The sequence below is a fragment of the Paracoccidioides brasiliensis genome, assembly GCF_000150735.1.
Source record: "Paracoccidioides brasiliensis Pb18 unplaced genomic scaffold supercont2.1, whole genome shotgun sequence".
Taxonomy (NCBI): Eukaryota; Fungi; Ascomycota; class Eurotiomycetes; order Onygenales; family Ajellomycetaceae; genus Paracoccidioides; species Paracoccidioides brasiliensis.
In genome coordinates, this window is record NW_011371358.1 from 507,027 (window position 1) to 524,515 (window position 17,489).

General features: G+C 46.2%; 5 protein-coding genes across 5 annotated transcripts; 2 read left to right on the forward strand and 3 right to left on the reverse strand.

Moving 5' to 3' along the window:
- Positions 1-4,062: 4,062 nt before the first annotated feature.
- On the reverse strand, positions 4,063-4,620 carry PADG_00153 (uncharacterized protein; the record flags this gene model as incomplete). The annotated part of the gene is made up of 2 exons (XM_010757410.1): positions 4,063-4,375; positions 4,445-4,620. 2 exons carry the CDS (start codon positions 4,618-4,620, stop codon positions 4,063-4,065), a joined length of 489 nt encoding a protein of 162 aa, XP_010755712.1.
- Positions 4,621-6,633: 2,013 nt separating this feature from the next.
- On the forward strand, positions 6,634-8,773 carry PADG_00154 (uncharacterized protein; the record flags this gene model as incomplete). The annotated part of the gene is made up of 9 exons (XM_010757411.1): positions 6,634-6,817; positions 6,878-6,989; positions 7,049-7,175; positions 7,260-7,417; positions 7,534-7,662; positions 7,720-7,745; positions 7,897-8,051; positions 8,119-8,269; positions 8,376-8,773. 9 exons carry the CDS (start codon positions 6,634-6,636, stop codon positions 8,771-8,773), a joined length of 1,440 nt encoding a protein of 479 aa, XP_010755713.1.
- Positions 8,774-9,269: 496 nt separating this feature from the next.
- On the reverse strand, positions 9,270-10,814 carry PADG_00155 (uncharacterized protein; the record flags this gene model as incomplete). Its single annotated transcript, XM_010757925.1, has 3 exons — positions 9,270-9,647; positions 9,719-10,608; positions 10,691-10,814. The coding sequence occupies 3 exons, from the start codon at positions 10,812-10,814 to the stop codon at positions 9,270-9,272; spliced, it is 1,392 nt and encodes a 463-aa protein (XP_010756227.1).
- Positions 10,815-12,318: 1,504 nt separating this feature from the next.
- On the reverse strand, positions 12,319-12,994 carry PADG_00156 (uncharacterized protein; the record flags this gene model as incomplete). The annotated part of the gene is made up of 3 exons (XM_010757412.1): positions 12,319-12,587; positions 12,649-12,687; positions 12,757-12,994. 3 exons carry the CDS (start codon positions 12,992-12,994, stop codon positions 12,319-12,321), a joined length of 546 nt encoding a protein of 181 aa, XP_010755714.1.
- Positions 12,995-14,398: 1,404 nt separating this feature from the next.
- PADG_00157 (uncharacterized protein) lies at positions 14,399-16,814 on the forward strand (the record flags this gene model as incomplete). The annotated part of the gene is made up of 6 exons (XM_010757413.1): positions 14,399-14,512; positions 14,583-15,081; positions 15,163-15,366; positions 15,419-15,798; positions 15,874-16,008; positions 16,077-16,814. The coding sequence occupies 6 exons, from the start codon at positions 14,399-14,401 to the stop codon at positions 16,812-16,814; spliced, it is 2,070 nt and encodes a 689-aa protein (XP_010755715.1).
- Positions 16,815-17,489: the final 675 nt, after the last annotated feature.

A 17,489-nucleotide genomic window follows, 5' to 3' on the forward strand; every position in this document is an offset into this window, starting at 1 on the left:
ATCCAGATTCTCCAGCACGCTCTGCTGTCTAGTTACCTTGTTGGGGGGATCATTTGTGAGGTTCTTTTCCACTCACGGTTAACCAGACCCTCGAGTATGATGACCTTCCATCTAGCATGGAAATGTTTCTGTCATATATCGGGAAGAAGTTGTCGCGCCACGCTCGTCCCATGATGTAGAATCTTGAAAAGGGTATAGACTCTACATTGAGCCTGAGTGGCATTCAATTACGCTTCAAAAGCTCGATCCAGGTTGGACTGGTTGACTATCACTCTGCATTGTCTCTATCCTTGCGACGGCACAATTGGTTGAGCCAACAGCAGGCTGTGTCAGTTGAATTCAGGTGAATGAAAAACTAGTCACCGTAATCTCAATCATATCCAGGAATTCAGGGCGCTTAGCATTGGCGACCCTGGATAAAGCCTGCAGGAGGGTCAGGAGAATGGTTGATCTAGAGATATTATGATAAATGTTGCGCTGTTGCCATGAGACAGAAAGACAGAACACCTCGCAGGATCCCGGCGATAAAAAGCGGAGGTTAAAACATGACAAACGTATTAAGCTTGGTCGATTCCTGTGTGGGTTCTCACTCAAGTATGTCACAACATTTGTATGTCACAACATTTGACAGCCCGTGGTCTAAGACCTGGCCGATCGGAAACCTCCATACCAGGAGGATGTTATAAATTCTCTGTTGACGTCATGCTTCGTTTTTTGAAAGGATTCACGGTACTACTTGTAGCAGACATGTCTCTAGGCAGTTCTTTGGGGAGCACGAAGCTCATTTGCTAACTTGTTGGATAGTCGATTCACTGAACTCCATAACTTTCGAGTTCCGTGCTTCTCTGTTGCAGTTTACTGGAGGCGAGGCTTGACCGAAATGATTCTTTCCAGATGGTATTCGAAATCGCTTAGTCTCCATCTCCAGCAACCCAGGTTCATGCCAGGAGCAGGAGTTGGGTCTAAGGTTCGGAAGGATTGGAGATTTCAAGGCGTTTTTCATGTAGTTATTCTGCTGGGTTCTGAAGAAGCTGTCCTTATCTGCGAGATAACAACCGGCTTTAAATCGAAAGCGAAGACTGGTAACTAAGCCGGATAGCCATTTGGTTTTCCATTAGGGGAACATTGGATCCTCCCGTCAGGCGGATCCCTATTTGCAACAACACCTGGATTACTGACTCCGCGACAAGGTTTCCATAGATATGGATTTCATGAAGCCATACAGACGCGTTATCCCCACAGCCTGGCTAAGGCTAGAGCCGGCATCAATAAGGTAACTACCGAACAGAGTTCGGTAAATCCACCCATGGATAGCCCATCCAATTCCAGATGAATGAGGGTTCGGGTTTAGGATAAAATAAATCATCCTAATCAAATTACTCGATGGTTGTAGAGGCGAAATAGTATGTTCTTGTCGTTGGCCAAAGAAAGAAGCTCCTTCGTACGCAAACGCACGGCAGCGATCAATATTTTAATTCTCGTGTTAAGGTCCACTTTTCGAACGGAAAAGCTAGTCTTGGTAGCCTCCTCAAAACGAGAACGATAGCATGGATATTGAGGTAAATTTCTTAGGCTTCACTTGACTTCTCCGGAGATTACTCGACAATCTTTTTGTGTGGACGATTGGCCCGCGCAACGAGTTACAGAGAATGTGGTTGGCAAGTTGCATCTGGGGGGGTGGGTGCTTAGTCACCTAACCGGGACCAACTAACTATTAAATAGTTAGCGGAAATCGACATCTTCCGGAGAAACACTTCCATATCTAAAATTGGGTCGACTGTGTTCAACGATAGAAGAGGGGTCGCGACTATTTTCTTCAAGGAGAATGGTATTGGGACAAGGTGATGGCCAGAGAAAAGAACGAAAGAAAAGTGCTCCAGCGATCTTGCACCCAGGGATCAACTTTCGTAGCAATGAGAAATCGTCAACCCATTATCAGGCGCGGACTTGCATGTGAACTCCCCCAGCTCTTCAACTGATAGGATCTCTGATCCGGTCTTTTGTTGAATTCTGGGAGGAAGCCTTGACGAGATTGCAATACCACTTGAGAATGCGCCCACTGCCAGAGCTGTTGGTTGCCGTTGCCTGTCCTTCTCTATATAGCGTTTAAGTCATGCGACGCAGGACATGCGTCCTCGATTTGCCAACTCTGGCTTATTTCCGCACCAGGAGGCTTTATCCGTCCTTGGAATGTTTTTAGGTGAAGCGCCAAACGCCTCTGAACTCTGGTCTCCCGCACTTGAACCCAGTGGATATCAATGTCATGGAGCTTTTCAATATCTTGCTTGGATCAGCAGCGGTTTCATCCTCTTCGTCCACTTTTATTCGGGTCGAGGATTGGCCGGTGTTAGTTAACTACAAAGCCATTCGTTGAGAGGTCTTCCGAAGACTCTCTGATGTTTGTGCGTGCAGGACGCTCTTTTCTTATCTCCGGGAGAACACAATGAGTCGTCATCTCTCCTCCCGCAAGCCGCGTATCAAGATTTAATTCCGGGTCATTTATTGGTGGGATCGATTCTGGTACAGTAACGTACAATGTCGACTCCAACTGTCACAATATCCAATTTGTACCGCCTAGCGCATGCGGGGTACGGGATTTCTCCTCTGCCAGACGAAGCGGAACGGTAACCACCCTGGGGCCATGCGGTCGATGTATATAGAGAACAATTCTTATATCCGGCCTCACCGTGCTACCATTGTGGGGTCTCCCTATAACTTATCGGCTTTCCCGGCCAGATGGGAAGCAATGTGGCTCGGTTAGATAGTCATCGTTCGACTAGTGTGAAGGGAGGACTCAAGACGACTTCGAACGGAGATACCGTCTGTAGTCTCAGCCGTTAAAGAATTCCGAATTTATCATCTTCTGATCCATTTGTTAAGTTCAGGAAAATATGCCGTTTGGCATCAGTTGGACCTAAAACCAAGAGCGCTGGAGCTGGAAAAACTTGCACCTGTGTTCATAACTTCCATCGACCAAATATCGTAGGTCGTCACAAATGGATAAGTATGATTCAGCGTGATGTATTGGTAAGCTATTCTGGTGATTCGGAGCAGCTGGAATGAGGCGGAAGTATTTAAAGACGACCCATCCATCAACCCTTGAATTTGCATACATCTTCACTGAACAACCTTGGAATTTTGACCATATTTCCATCAAAGTCTAGAGTATTCAGCAGTTCACACACTCCAACTTTCAATGGCATCTCCACAAAGATGCGGGGGAGACTCCAATATTGTTATAGAGTTGGATCTCCGGATCTAACTCCTGTGAACCAACCTTGTTTCATCGCTTTCTCAAACGGTGTGTCACAGGTTCAAATTCCAACCACAAGGTGTTTATGCATCCAGGGTTACTTGCATATCGGACCCCAATTTTGGGAGGCCGATTTGTGTACCACCTGCTCCTCAGCCATCCAATTCACCAGTAATGGGACATAAGATCATAGAATATGTGAAGGTTTAAGGGAACGAATTCTTATCATCAGCCATCATCGTCCGCGGAATACTCCACAAAATGCAGCAATCCAGTTCTCCACAGCAATAATACATTCTGAGTGTTGGCTAAGGGATTATCAACCTTTATCATCCTTGCTACTCCATATGCTAATGGTATTAGACCTGGTCACTGTTTAATGGTATCCATTTAGCAAAATCGCTCGTTTGGAGTAGTTCAAGCTGATTTCTTCGTACCTACCTAATGATGAGCAAACATTAGCTCCCCACTTATCTGTCATTGCTGGGCTAGGTCTTCTCCAACCCAGATCAGTGATGTAAAATACAACTACTGCCCATGCCTTACTTTTCTCCAATAGTGTTCTTTGGTCCTCCTTTCGCAGTCAAGTTTCAAATTCATTTTCTAGCAGCAGATATAAGTCACTTGTCATCATGGATGACAAATATTCTCATACCCTACGGGCTTGGAGGAACTGAATATAGACTCTGGGATCTCAGTGCCTGTCAAATCCGAGCTCGCTGGGGCATTGGACGCAGAGCTCCTTAGTCAGTCTAGCTCGTCTTAACGTACAATCGATTTGTTCCGACTCTCAGCCCAGCGAGCATGGGTTACAAGCAGGAACTTCGGCAGCGGTATTCCAGTGTCCAAATCCTTGCCATCGCATTTAGTATCATGGGTCTTTTACCTTCAATTTCGTCAACAGTATCTTTCTCACTCCCTGCTGGGCCCGCGGGTATGGTTTGGGTATGTTTATCCTCGGGAGGGGCCGTGTTTGCGAAAAACAAAGGTGCCTGAATTGACAGTTTGCCGCCGGAATCTATTCGGGATGGTTTACGGCAAGCGGCTTTGGTTTCATTGTCGCGCTTGCAATGGTAGCACAGGGTCCAGTCTGTTTGCATTGTTTCTAATGTGGCTCTTGTCCTAGCCACCGGAATTGCATTAGCAATCGGCAAATCCAGGAGCGAACTTGGACTCAATTCCAGGGGTTACCTGTTTTCTCGCCACGAGAATCTCATTGCTTGGCCATCTTGATGGGCTTTCATGATGTCCTGGCTGTCTCCGATCTGGACTATCGGTGCCTTTGGCTTGTGCGTCCCTATGAGCGAAGAGGAGACAAATGCTTCCGAAGTCTGTACCCCGCGGCATTTTAGGGTCCATTGGTGCATGTTGGTTCTTTTGGATTTCTTTCCATGTGAAGAATCGCAGCATGTATGAACCCAGATATTGAGGCTGTGCTGGGCAGTCCGTTTGGACAGCCGATGGCTCAGGTTCGTGCTGGTCTCAACAGAGGAATAATGCCTCATCCCTCTCGTTCTCTCTCGCTAACGGGAACAGATAAATTATGATGCCCTAGGAAAAGGTGGAGCCCTTGCGTTTACGGTGATCATGGCTAGCGTTCAGTATTTAATGTCTCTCAGTTTAGCAAGGCTTTCCCGTCTTTAGTCCAAGCAAATAACAAATAGATTGCTAATCGGGGGAGGGCTAAATAAAAGCTGGTGGCATCATCGTGGCAAACTTCGGCTTTTTCTTGAGATGGAGCACTTCCATTTTCAAATTTCTCAAGAGTGGTTAGCAGTCGTATATATTTCCAGCCTGTACGAGCGGTCTGGGGGTTTGCGATAACGTTTTTTTTTTTTGGCCTCCTCTGCTTGATTCATATTGCGGCAGCCAATGCCCCTTTTTTGTTTGCCACAGCAGGATACGACTTCGCCTGGGCGATCCCTATTCTTTGCCGTGTCGCTTGGGGCCAGGCTAAATTCAGGCCAGGGGCATTTTATACTGGTTGGTTTGGCAGGCCAATTGCTGATGTCGTGACAGGCTCTCTTTGTTTCTCTATTGCGCTCTGCATGTTTCCCATACTGGGGCCATCGCCTTCAAGCCTTCCCATCGCCCCTCACATCGCCTGTCATTAAGGACTCCTTTTGTGGAGCGAGGCTAATGCTTTAAACAACTAAGCAGACCAAGAAATGAACTATACCGTTGTCGTCAATGGGGCACTTTGGGAACTTCTGTGTGATGTGATGAATTAGAGCTTCTGGAAGCAACACCAACTAACTAGTTACCTGTTGAAAACAGGATCAGCAAAGCTCTTTCAGATAGTTAAGCGGGAAACTATAACTACGTAACTATTACATGCGTAGTTACCAAACATTGAGAACTGACCCCGTAATTCCCCGTCGTGGTACGCAAAGACTCCAACTTGCCGGTATAGCTTTGCGGGCTCCGTCGTGCAGATGAAAAACAATCCATGGCAAATTGACTGCAGATTAGCTTGCTCAGGTAGTTACCGCCGTGAGATTATGCTTTTCTCCGTAGAGTCGGCAATGCAGCAAAGTGCATCAATCCTAAATCACAAGATCGTCGACGCAGCTTTATCCTTGACAATATCATTAAAGTGTCCTCCATAAGGTCAAGTTGAAACAATGGGTAGACGTGTGTGTTCTTTAACTACAGGCTAACTACCTTGGCAAGATAGTTACTTTAGTGTGTAGTTAACTAGGAGTCAATGTTCCCGCAAAACAACAACGCTGCTCCGCTCGCCTTCGCCCCGCCAAACCAGGCGCTCCTTTGTCAAATCATGCTTATTAACTACCATGCACGTACACAGTTGACTGGTTTAACCTTGGCCAGGATATTGCGTTATCCTCACCCTGCGATACGTGCTGTTCTCGGGTGCAGTGACGTGACGTGTAATCTGCGGAGTTAATAATATCTCACCTCAGTAACTATCGATCATGCTGGTCTCTGCGGGTTTACATATTGCCCCAGCATCCTTCTGGACGCTCGTTCAGCCGGCCCGTCCTCGAAAGCCTTTAAGCTAATTATCTTCTTGGGAGTGAGGGCCCGGGATTCTGGCATCTGCAAGGGATGCGCTCCACAGGCTTTTCCACGCATTATTGATGTGAAATGGTGCAATTCTGCTCACCTGCGAGGCAGGCAATTACTGACGGGAGGATATTAGTGGGCTCCTTGCCGCCGTCGATTCTATGGTTCTTTTTTTTATCGCATGAAGTTTTGAGTTGCGGTTGGTTGCCTCTGTTCCGCGACTCGTCGACCCCAGTTGGCATTCTTCTTGTCTGCTTTGAAATCCATACCATAATCAAGGAATTGCGGATTGCCGTTGGAAGTGACTCTGGAGTCACGAAGCTTCGAGTCTGAAGCAGGTTTGAGCCGAAGTCATGGTCATATACGGGAGAAATGAGGAGGATGGTTGTCTCAAGATCGCAGAGAAAGATGGCTTCACTTCACCCAATCATGCCACAACGACGACCGACTCTTCTGCTCAACCTGACACAAATAACTTCACCGCACCCCTGCACCGGAAACTCAAGTCCCGACACCTGCAGATGATCGCCATCGGAGGTACACAGCTGGGCTTTCTTCACGGCTTCCGTTCCGTCCACGCTAACTCGAGATCACTAGGTATTATCGGGCCGGGTCTGTTAGTCGGTTCAGGCAACGCATTGCACCTAGGTGGTCCGGCCGGAATTTTGATCAGCTTCTCACTTGTTGGAATCATTATCTTCTTTGTCATGTGGGAAACGCCCCTGTCCATTTGGCCCAGATATTACACACTAACTGATCAAATTGCAGGCAATCACTTGGGGAACTAGCAACCGCAATCCCCGTTACTGGGTCGTTTACTGAATATTCATCTCGATTCGTTGACGATTCTCTGGGTTTTGCCCTGGGATGGGCATACTGGTATCTTTGGGTCACGGTAAGTCGTTCGTCGGTACAATTAAATCGGGTTGCTATATGCATGCAGCTTTCCCCCCAAACTCTTGATCTGATTAGCAAATAGGTCCTGGCAAATGAATACAATGCCTTATCCCTTGTCATGGGATTCTGGACGGATGTTGTTCCTCAATGGGCATGGATTAGCATATTCTGGGTCATATTTCTTGCCATGTCGAACTTGGGAGTATTGGCTTACGGGGAGGTTGAATTCTGGCTGTCGTTGTATGTCCCTGCTTGGAGCTACCGTATATATGCTACCCATGTATCAAACTGACGACTGTCCATGGAATCAAAATCTTATCCCTCACCGTTTTCTTTATTTTGGCCATCTGCATTAGTTCAGGGGGTATCGGAAATCGCATTATTGGGTTTAAGTACTGGAAAGATCCCGGTGCATTTGCAGATTCCATAAACGGTGTAGCCCGTACCTTTGTCATTGCTGGGACTCTATATGCAGGCACCGAAATGTATGCCAATGGATGACTTCTTGTCTCATCTCATTAGATGCTAACTTCATTCTCCAGGGTTGGCGTCACTTCCGGCGAATCAAGTAATCCGTTGCGAGCAGTGCCGAAAGCTATCCGCCAGGTTTTCTGGCGAATCCTTATATTTTACATCGGCAAGTTATAATGTTTCCATTATCCTCTCACTGCCCCTACCCTTCTTCCGCGTCAGGGTCGCTAGTTAACGTAATGATTTAGGAATGATGTTTTTCATCGGCATACTGATACCTTACAATGATGAACTCCTCGTGTCAGCTAAGTCAAAAACTGGCAAATCACCCCTGACTATAGCTTTGCAGGATGCCAATATTGCCCCGGGAGCACACCTCATCAACGCGCTAATAGTGGTCTCGGTTATCTCTGCTGGTAATGGTTCTCTCTACGTAGCATCGAGAACTCTACTTTATATGGGGCGTACAGGAAAAAGCACCAGCTCTCCTTGGGATCACGAACAAAATGGGTGTACCCTGGGTTGCCCTTTTGTTTTCCAACGCTCTTGCATGCATTGCATTCATATCAGTATCGTCAAGCGCTGGAAAGCTATATGAAGCTCTGATTACCCTCTCTGGTGGTACGTTTGGTAGACTCTGCTATCCGCCTGTGGTTCAACTTTTCCCACGTCCACCCTGCCTACACTATGAGCTCCTACGAGATTTCTGACATCGTGTTTTTTATAGTCGCGTCCTTTATTGTCTGGACCGCAATTGGAATTACACACATCCGCTTTCGCAAAGCACTTGCAGCACAGGGCGAGGACCCATCTACACTCCCATTTAAAGCAGCGTTCTACCCATATGGCACCTACATATCTGTCGCAGCCAACGTATTTCTCTTGTTTTTCCAAGGGTACCCAGCGTTCCTCAACCCGTTCAGCGCAGAGGATTTTGTAATTAACTACATCTTACTCCCGGTGTTCGTTGGCTTCGTCGTGTTCTGGAAGTTTTACAAGAAGACAAAGTGGGTCAAGGTTGAGGAAATGGATATCTGGAGCGGCAGGAGGGATTACGGGGAAGCCGAATTGGCCATTAAGAGAAAAGCGCTGTTGACCAGGGTGAAGAATGTGGTTGTAGGCTGAATCAGGTGTTTGCCTCATCGTGAGGTCAAAAGAAGTTGATCATTAAGAATAAATCCAAGCGAATGAAGAGACCGAAATAATCCATGATGTTCGTGTCCGATTTAATAACTCCTCAATGAGTGGATGCTGATCCATTAAAACAGAAGTAAGCTATTTTTGAAAAGGAAATTCTCAAAGCAGGAGGTTAAAATAATAAAAAAAGCACGACGGCCAGCGCTCAATAGCCAGAAGAAAACAAAAATAATTCGTCAATGAACCCCCCCGCCCAAACAATACCGTCCCACTTCAGCCAGTTGGTAGTTGGAAGCTATCCAAAATCTGGTACATGGGTGTAATAAATAAAAAGACGCAGTTATAGCTTAATAAAGAAAGGCAACGATATAAAACTCAAAATTGCATCACTGCTTGAAAACCGTAAGATTAAAGTAAAGGAAATTGAATGCATGAGAATCTAAAAATAAAACACTTAGCCAGGAATCAAGCACAACGGACTCAGTCAAGCAAAAGGTCTCTCTCGTTTAACAGGACTTGGCGTTCTCGGATGATCGCGGCCTCCATACCCTGAGGCGGATGCCATGGCTAGACGCTTGGGTTCCCATTCGTCTTCATCTTTGCTTTGTTTTCGGGGGCTCATACTGATATCCCGATTGAAGCTAAGTGCGGATGGACGATCGTAGTAGTGGCTACCATGTCCAAATGATGGATTCCCCGGAGTGTAGGAGATTTGAGACGGTTGTAGATGCATTGCTTGCGATGGATAAGGCATGTATGTATTGGGTGATGCGGTCGGAGGGTTATTGGACTTGTTGCGGAAGAAAGAGAAGGTCAGGTTGGAAACAGCAAAACAGGACGTTATTGCAGCGATAAAGAAGAACTTTAAGAATTATCAGTTAGCATATCAGAGGGCAAAAATTGAGGATATCTAGAAAAAATAAGACAGCATACCATAGTTTTAAAGGTAATCGGTTCTATGAAGCCGTTGAAGATTTCTGCTAGCGTTTGCGCGGAGACTTTGGCTCTACCAACTTTGGCGGGGTCGCGGTTCATACATCTCTCCCAGTTGTCGCAGACGGTCTCCAGGGCAGGTAATCTCCGTCCATCGTCGCCACCACACCGATTTTCCATGTAGTTCTTTGCACACGCAGCCATGTCAGCAAGTATGTCAGCTGACACTTTCTCACTCTCCCTATCAACATCTGCCTGAATCGCAAGGAGAAATGTGACGATGATATAGAGTGTTAGGAAAGCGAGAATGAGATTAAATAGAAACTGGGCGTAGTATGACAGGATGCGAGGTATATGGGGGTGCGATTCTAGGAATATAAAGAGCCGAGAAAAGAAAGAAAACTCGTGCCCGTGAGTATTGATGTGTTGGGAGTCCCTGGAATGTGTCCCGCCTTCGCGATTGATGGGCCAGTCATTGTTCCCGTCATCGTCGAGTTTCTGCAGTTTCCTATCTATTTCACGGTCTCGTCGTCGCCTTTTATGTATTCTTGTAACTAACACGTTGGATGATAACTTATTGGATCTCCGTATTTCACCCCGACCAGGACTTGGGGCGAATCTTCCATAAAAATTGAATAGAGTGTTTCTCCTATCTGCATTCCCTGGCCTTTCTGGTGTCGCTTCGTAGTCCGCGTTTTCGGGTGAAGAAAAGTTTTCGCCACCAGATGAAAAATCCAGATCTGGCTTATTCCGCGGAGTCATAAATGCCGAGCTTCTAGCTACCGCGATGGATGTAGCAGGGGTTTGAGAGAATAGAAAAGGCTGGGAATTTGGCTCACGCAGCGCAGGTGTCGATGCTTTTATCGGTGAATCAAATATGCTAAACGGCCCTTCAAATACGCCAAGCAGCTCCAGTCAGCAAAAAATCAAGTCACATTTCATCTGAAACTGCGATATGATCAATGATCTCACGTTTTTTATCTTGGTGTTTATTTTGATACTGCATTGCGAGCTGGTAGAATGGGGAGGTGGCATCTCCAGGAGCATGAGTCTGCCACTCAAAGTCCATCGGTGTTTCATTTGTCCGTTTCTCCATGGCTGGTGATTCGGGCAGACAATGGCACTGTGCCAAGGTGAATATATGAATGAGTGATTTGGAATCAATCAATGAATGATGGGCGAGTGAACAAAACGAAATAGATGGATGCCTTGAAGATCTTCGATCGATGCGATCAAAGATTTGACGTTGTTGTTGGCTGGCCAGACAACGGATATTTGGACATTTCCTAGTCGGGCTTGGTGCCGGATATAGATTTCCCCGTGGACTCAGCCCTACAAGACCCCCCTGAACAAGTCGAGGTTCAGAGTTGTCTTTCTCATAACTAACTACATCACAATCATCAGAGAAAGCATTCGGAGGTTGCAAAAGAAAAGGAAAGGGACAGGTAAAGGGAATAAAAAATAACACAGAAATATCGTTTTGATTGTTCATTTCCATTGCCACAATCTAGAACTAATACCTTGGTTTCTCCCTTTAAACGCTGGTTTTTTGCTTTTCCTGATTCCCCCGTTTCCTCAACTACCACCCATACAGACTCGGATAACAACCTCTGTCACCAAATATTTGGGCCAACGAGGTTTATCGACTCCATTAGTGCTCGTGCTAATGTTATATCATAATTCTACTTGTCAGTCTGGAAGCTCCAACACCTTTTTAACAATACGAGTGGCCTTTCCAATACATTTAGACTCCCGATCCTCGAAAAAGTCCTGTTTGAATAGCTCCGTTCCCGAATTGGTTCTCAGCATGTTCAGCACCCTCGGTGGGTTATAGCTCATATTATAGAAATGGCGAAAGACCTCTTTGCCGTCATCATTCCACAATTTCTCCCAGACACGCGGAGGTTATGTCTTAAAAAGAATTTGCCAGCCACTGGAAATAGCAGTTCAACGCAGTCTGATTTGAGCAGTTATTGTTAGCAACAAGCTCCCGCTATGAATGTGACAAATTAAAAATTCTCTTGCATTAACACAGTACAAACCCAGCACACCTCAGACCCGCGAAATACCGATGCTATGTAGAAAATCAGCCATAAATTTGCCATTCCTCTAACGTGGTGAAATCCTAACCAGTAATCTGAATTTGGAAAAAAAATGTGTCGCCGGTTCATCATTCTCATAGCGCGTACAAATTCCATAGAAATACCACAGCACTCTATATTGCCAGTAAGCAGCTTGTTCATCGACGGATATTTGGTAAATAAAGGTGGTCAGGTCATTTTAGTAGAATTAACAGCGTCGCTAATGGGTCGCCATCCACTTCTGCCTGAGCACGGGCCGTACCATCCGTAGCTAATTTCCCTGACATATATAACTACCCTAATTCGATCTTTGCAAAGATCTAGGACGTCCTCCAACCCCAAGCCACACTTATCGAGGACTCCAGGTCGATATACCTGAACAACAATATCGGCCTCTCATATCAAAGCTCTCATGGTGTCGCGGCCTTCCGGGTTGTTTGAAATCCAAATATGTGTTCTTGTTACCCCAGCCAAATCGCAATGGAGAGAGGAATAATACGGCAGGTTGGAGCCATTCTCTCACATTACGCTGGTTCTTAACTCGGCTAGCCCTCGAGTAATTGTGGGAGCAGCAATCGCTCGGGTGACAACGACGATTTGAGACCTGCCAGAGGTCTCCGTACCGATGTCTGGGAGATCCCTGGCCACCAGCATGGAGGCTGTGCGGGCATTCAGGTAGTTGTGTACTTGATACAAACCGACATGAGCATTGGCTCTCCCCTGCTCGCTTTCGTCGTATTCTCCTCTGCCATAGCAAATGGCGCCTGCTTGACGAGAAATAGGTTTCTCTAAATTTCCCCGGAGTCAATCATGTCCATTATTTGGTTTTAGTGTTTTTTTCGAGAGTACCCGCTTCCATGTCATGGGGAAGACCAAAGCTTTCCAGGCCTGGGTTGGGGATTCAGAACTGCATAATCATACGAATGACCTTGGGTTAGACAACATATACATGCTCACATGCCAAGCGAGGGAAGAACCCTACACGAACAATTGAAGGTGGAAAACCCTTGGGAGTCCTTGGTTTTGTATATGTTGGCACAAGCTGATCTATAAATTGTTGCATGCTGGCGATGTCAATCCCATGAAGGGAGGTATTTTTTCGCAGCTTCTCTGCGTTGGCATTGGCAGCCCTGAAGTTGGAGTTTGCAACGATATTCTCTCCATCAGGGTCGATAGTCCAAAGGAGCGACGACATGATGAAAAGACTCGCATGTGTTCTAAAACCCCTACATACGTCCGTTGTAAGCTGCAGGTTCAAAAAGAAGAACGCTGGGAAGCGCCGTGCTAAAATTCTGTAAATGGTATGGTGTTACGTGTTTATTGTAATGTTCCAGGGTTCCATCCCGAACTTCCGCTCTAGAGGCACATTCAGCCAGTTGCCTTCGAATGCCTTCAACGCGGACACACTTACTGCAAAACCTCCAACTTTATTGGAATCATAGGGGTATCAGCACCTTCGAAGAGAATTTAGACCCATATGCTTTAGGGGGGAAGTTCTCTCAGAATGTTCTGGTTTGGAAGTGTTTTCTCAAGAAACACACTTGTTTCTGGCTCCTCGCGGATAGCCATGTCTTCGTTCAAGAAAAGCTCGATAATTTCAAAAGAAAAGCAACCAGGCTCCCCAGAATATGTTTGGAATGGCCACCATGTTAAATTATTCTCTGCGCTCCGCTATATCCACGGATGTTTTAAGCACTGGGTAATGTCTTGGTTACCTTCTTTTGGCCATTGCCGTAGCCGAGCAACAATATTCCGATTCCCACCAACCACGGCTAAAACGACTGATTTCCGACCCGCCAGCGCCGCGGATACTACCATTGGATCAGGGTCGTAGGACTTCAATGCTCTTCAGAAAGCATTACGCCAGCCCGAGAACTTGGATGGCGCATCAACCGTAGTTAATCTCCCTGCATCAGGATTGATTGTGGCCTTCAAACTTCCGCGAAGACCGGCGGCTTATGAACTATATACACACTCTCTCTTGTATATTCTTGTGGATTCGAGAAGAGACGTGCCCAATTGTGCCGGGACAAACTTGGGCTTGAACATGCCAACGTTCCCACGGATATGTAGCCTCTGTTGCAAAAGGGGGGCTGTTCGTTGTCCTTCTTTATGCATCTTGGTGATGAGCTAAACGTCGAAAGATCCGCGAACAGAAGAGACGAGATCGGCAACCCATTGCCAAATACCATTGGTTGCCCAAATTCGAGCCTACAACTGCCCTGCGTGACAACACCTAATCATTTAACAGCTTTGCCGCCAATTGAAAACGACTTCATACAAGCAGAAGGATTGAATTTCGATTCTTCCCCAGGATTCTAGCTAACTTCCTCATATTCGTGCTTCAGCTCAACTCCGACGTACGTTCAACTGACGAACGAACTAATTGCTATCCCTGTCCTGGTAGTAATCTCCACTTCGACTGGATCACGGGAATAAATATCCCAATAAATGTTACCAATGCGTGGGTTCCCCGTCTCGACCACCTCGAGGGATACTATTAAAATTACGCTGAACATTGCACTACACAAACAGTGGAACCTTCCAGGATTAGATTTCTACGAAGACGCCCTCTAAAAGACGCAATCAGTCCCTAACAATGGATGACGGACACGCATCCAAACCCCAGGTTACTCCTCCAACTTCAGAATCGGGGAAAAGCAAGTGTCGAGCCAAACAATCCTGTATTCCTTGCAGGTGTCGCAAGGTCAAGGTACGGTGGTCCTCCTGCTCCGGGTAGAGATACTGGCGTCCAACTCGTCTAATCCTGTCACAACCAACAGTGCGATCGAATAAAGCCTTGTCACGCCTGTTGCGTTCGAGGCCTTCCTTCTGAGTGCGAATATGTCACCAACAATGAAGATCGATTCCTCATTACCCAGGCTGACGCCGTCGCGAGTCTGAGAAGGGAAGTTGGTCGATTAAAACAACAGTTGCTGGCGCTTGGTCATGCTCCTAGTTCAGAGCTTGATGCAGCGGATCGCGGTCTTACTACCACCACCTCACCCTTGAAGAAAGGCTCTGGACAGCCCTCTTCGGCCCCCGAAAGTCCGCCATGCAATAGAGTCCCGTACGAGGAATACGCCACTTTACTAACAATCGTTCAAACCATTGCAACTGCGTCCCCAGATGTCGTCGCGAATACAGTTGCTCAGATTAGGACAGGAACTTGGTTGGATAGCACCGCCCTAACCACAACGAGCGAGCCACAACCTTATAACCAGCCTGGAGAATCAAAGACGACTTCACAGACATATACACACTTTAATTCTCAAAGTAGAGGTTTGTCCATTTCCTCTATGCGCGCGATTAATGACTTTGGCAGCTCTATTTATAATGGCTGATGCCAACCATAGCCTTCAGTGCAAATAGATGAAGAGGAACAAAGACAACCCAAAAAGCCCAAGCCTGGATTGAAACATGAGCCGGCCGATACAGCCAGTGCTGATGAATTGGATCGCAAGTCGGGGCCTGAACCTGATGGTTTAGACATCACACATCCTCCAGACGACGACAAGACTGCTATCACAAGGAAAGTTTCGCAAGGGTCTGAAAAACCTGCTAGAGGTACTGCAAGCACCCGTATACACTGTATCGTTATGCTGACATTTCTTCAAAGAACAGTATATTTCGCGAAAAAGGTGTCGGGACTCATCCGTCTTTATGACCCCTGTATCTCAAAGAAATCTCGTTATAGAAAATTTTCTCGGTCGTTTTGTGGACGATTTCAGCCCCAATGTCGACTGTGAAACTATTGGAACTTCTCAGACCATCCGTTCTGCCGCGGGGATGAGGATGTTTTCTCCAGTTCTCTCTGAAGCTTTTAAAGCAGTAGCCCTCACGTACTTCGGACATAATTTCGCCGATGAAAGAATAGAGAGAACTGGTTCCCAGATACATGTTTTTGTGCTTAGGAAATTACAGGAAGATATAAATCATATCGAACAGGCCAACTCCCAAGCTATTCTACTAACTGTCTGTCTTCTCATGTGTTTTGAAGTATGACCTACGTTTTTTACTTTTACTGCATAATCTCCCACTCGACATATCTCTGATATATGTAACACATTCTAGAGTTTTCGGCGCACAACAAGTGAGTCTCTCGTACATCATGCCAACGGAGCTCTGAAACTCTTGGAGTATCGAGGTCCGCAAAGCCACATGTTCGGAATCGATCATTCGTGCTTTGCTGAACTTCGGCCATACTGGGTCTGTCATATCCTTCCACTGATCGGGGTTCTCTCTTTATGAAGATTGACTGGCTAAATCACATATAGGTGTTCCTCGCCCTGGTCACAAGAAGGCCCACATTTCTTGCGAGAGAAGACTGGAAATCGGTACCGTTTTTAGCTGGTTCATCCTCCAAGGATCTCATGCATCATCTCCTAGATCAAGTCGTGGACATCCCTGCGTATCTTGCCCAGTTTGACCGGCTCATTGAGGGACTAAATTCGGGCTGCATAAATTATACAGAGGTAGCAACTACACAAGGCATGCTGTGGTCATGGGTAGCTGATCTTGATAATCGGTTACGCCAGTGGAAGAAAGACTGGATCGATTCAGTTCCATCACGCCAAGCCACTGAGGTAATAAGTCAAGGCAGCGATCCATTTCCTATCTTTCGATGCCGTGATCTTACCACGATGGATATAATTACTCCAACCACTCTCATCTACCCAGACCTGCGAATTGCCCAGACAATGAGTGTATATTATGCCTCCCACCTCATCCTTTCCGCCTCTGATACAAGATCAACTCCGTCTCTGCAACCTTCGCAGCAATACGAGTTTGCATGTAATATCTGCCGGAGCATGGAATATTTCATTCGCAAGAGTCCGGGCAAACTTATCAATCGTATGGCGTTTCCTCTTCGAGTTGCCTTTGATGTGTTGCCAGAGTCGGGTGTGGAGCGGGAATATGTGGTCAAAATATTTCGCCTGGTGAATGACCGGCACAAGCTAAAGCTTTGGGGAACAACCATCCCGGAAATATCATCGAAACGGAGAGATGTATGAAACCAGAGTGGGCGAGTGTAATTCCTTCCAGCATGACAAAGTGTTTTATCAGGGTTTTTTGTAGGAGGGAATCTGGCAGGCATGGGTTGTAGCTGTGAGCTTGATTCCTTGGTTTTGTATTTACCACACAGTGGGTGTCCCCTGTTATACTGTACCGTTCGTGACGGATCTGATTTGTTCCCCCCCCCCGAAGCTTTTTTGATTGTGGATTATAAATTTTTTTAAGTCCGGTCGATTCCAGTCCGCGTCCTATCTTATATCTCGAAATATTTCAAGCTTTTTACACACTAGCTTCAGATTTACTTCCTGCTGCGCGCTTGCCGCTAGCGTTATTTTTGTCAATTATATTTGATTAAATCGAGTGGTCGTTCATGTATGATCGTTCGATTAGCGCTGAAGGGTTTCGATTCTGAATATATAGCTTAAAAATGATCTATTTTATGAGTAATATTACTAAGTAACGAACAGTTTATGGGCAATCTAATGTAGATATATCAAGTCAATCAACCTTGACCGAAATTAAAAGGAAGAAACGCCCGACACAAGTCCCGACACTCAGACACTGAAGAAAGTAAGTATCATATTTCCGACCTGACCAGTTTGAAATGCTGGTGCCATCTTTCAGAATTTCGATTTTCTCCTCTAAAACATACCCTTTCCAGCGTGGAATGAGAA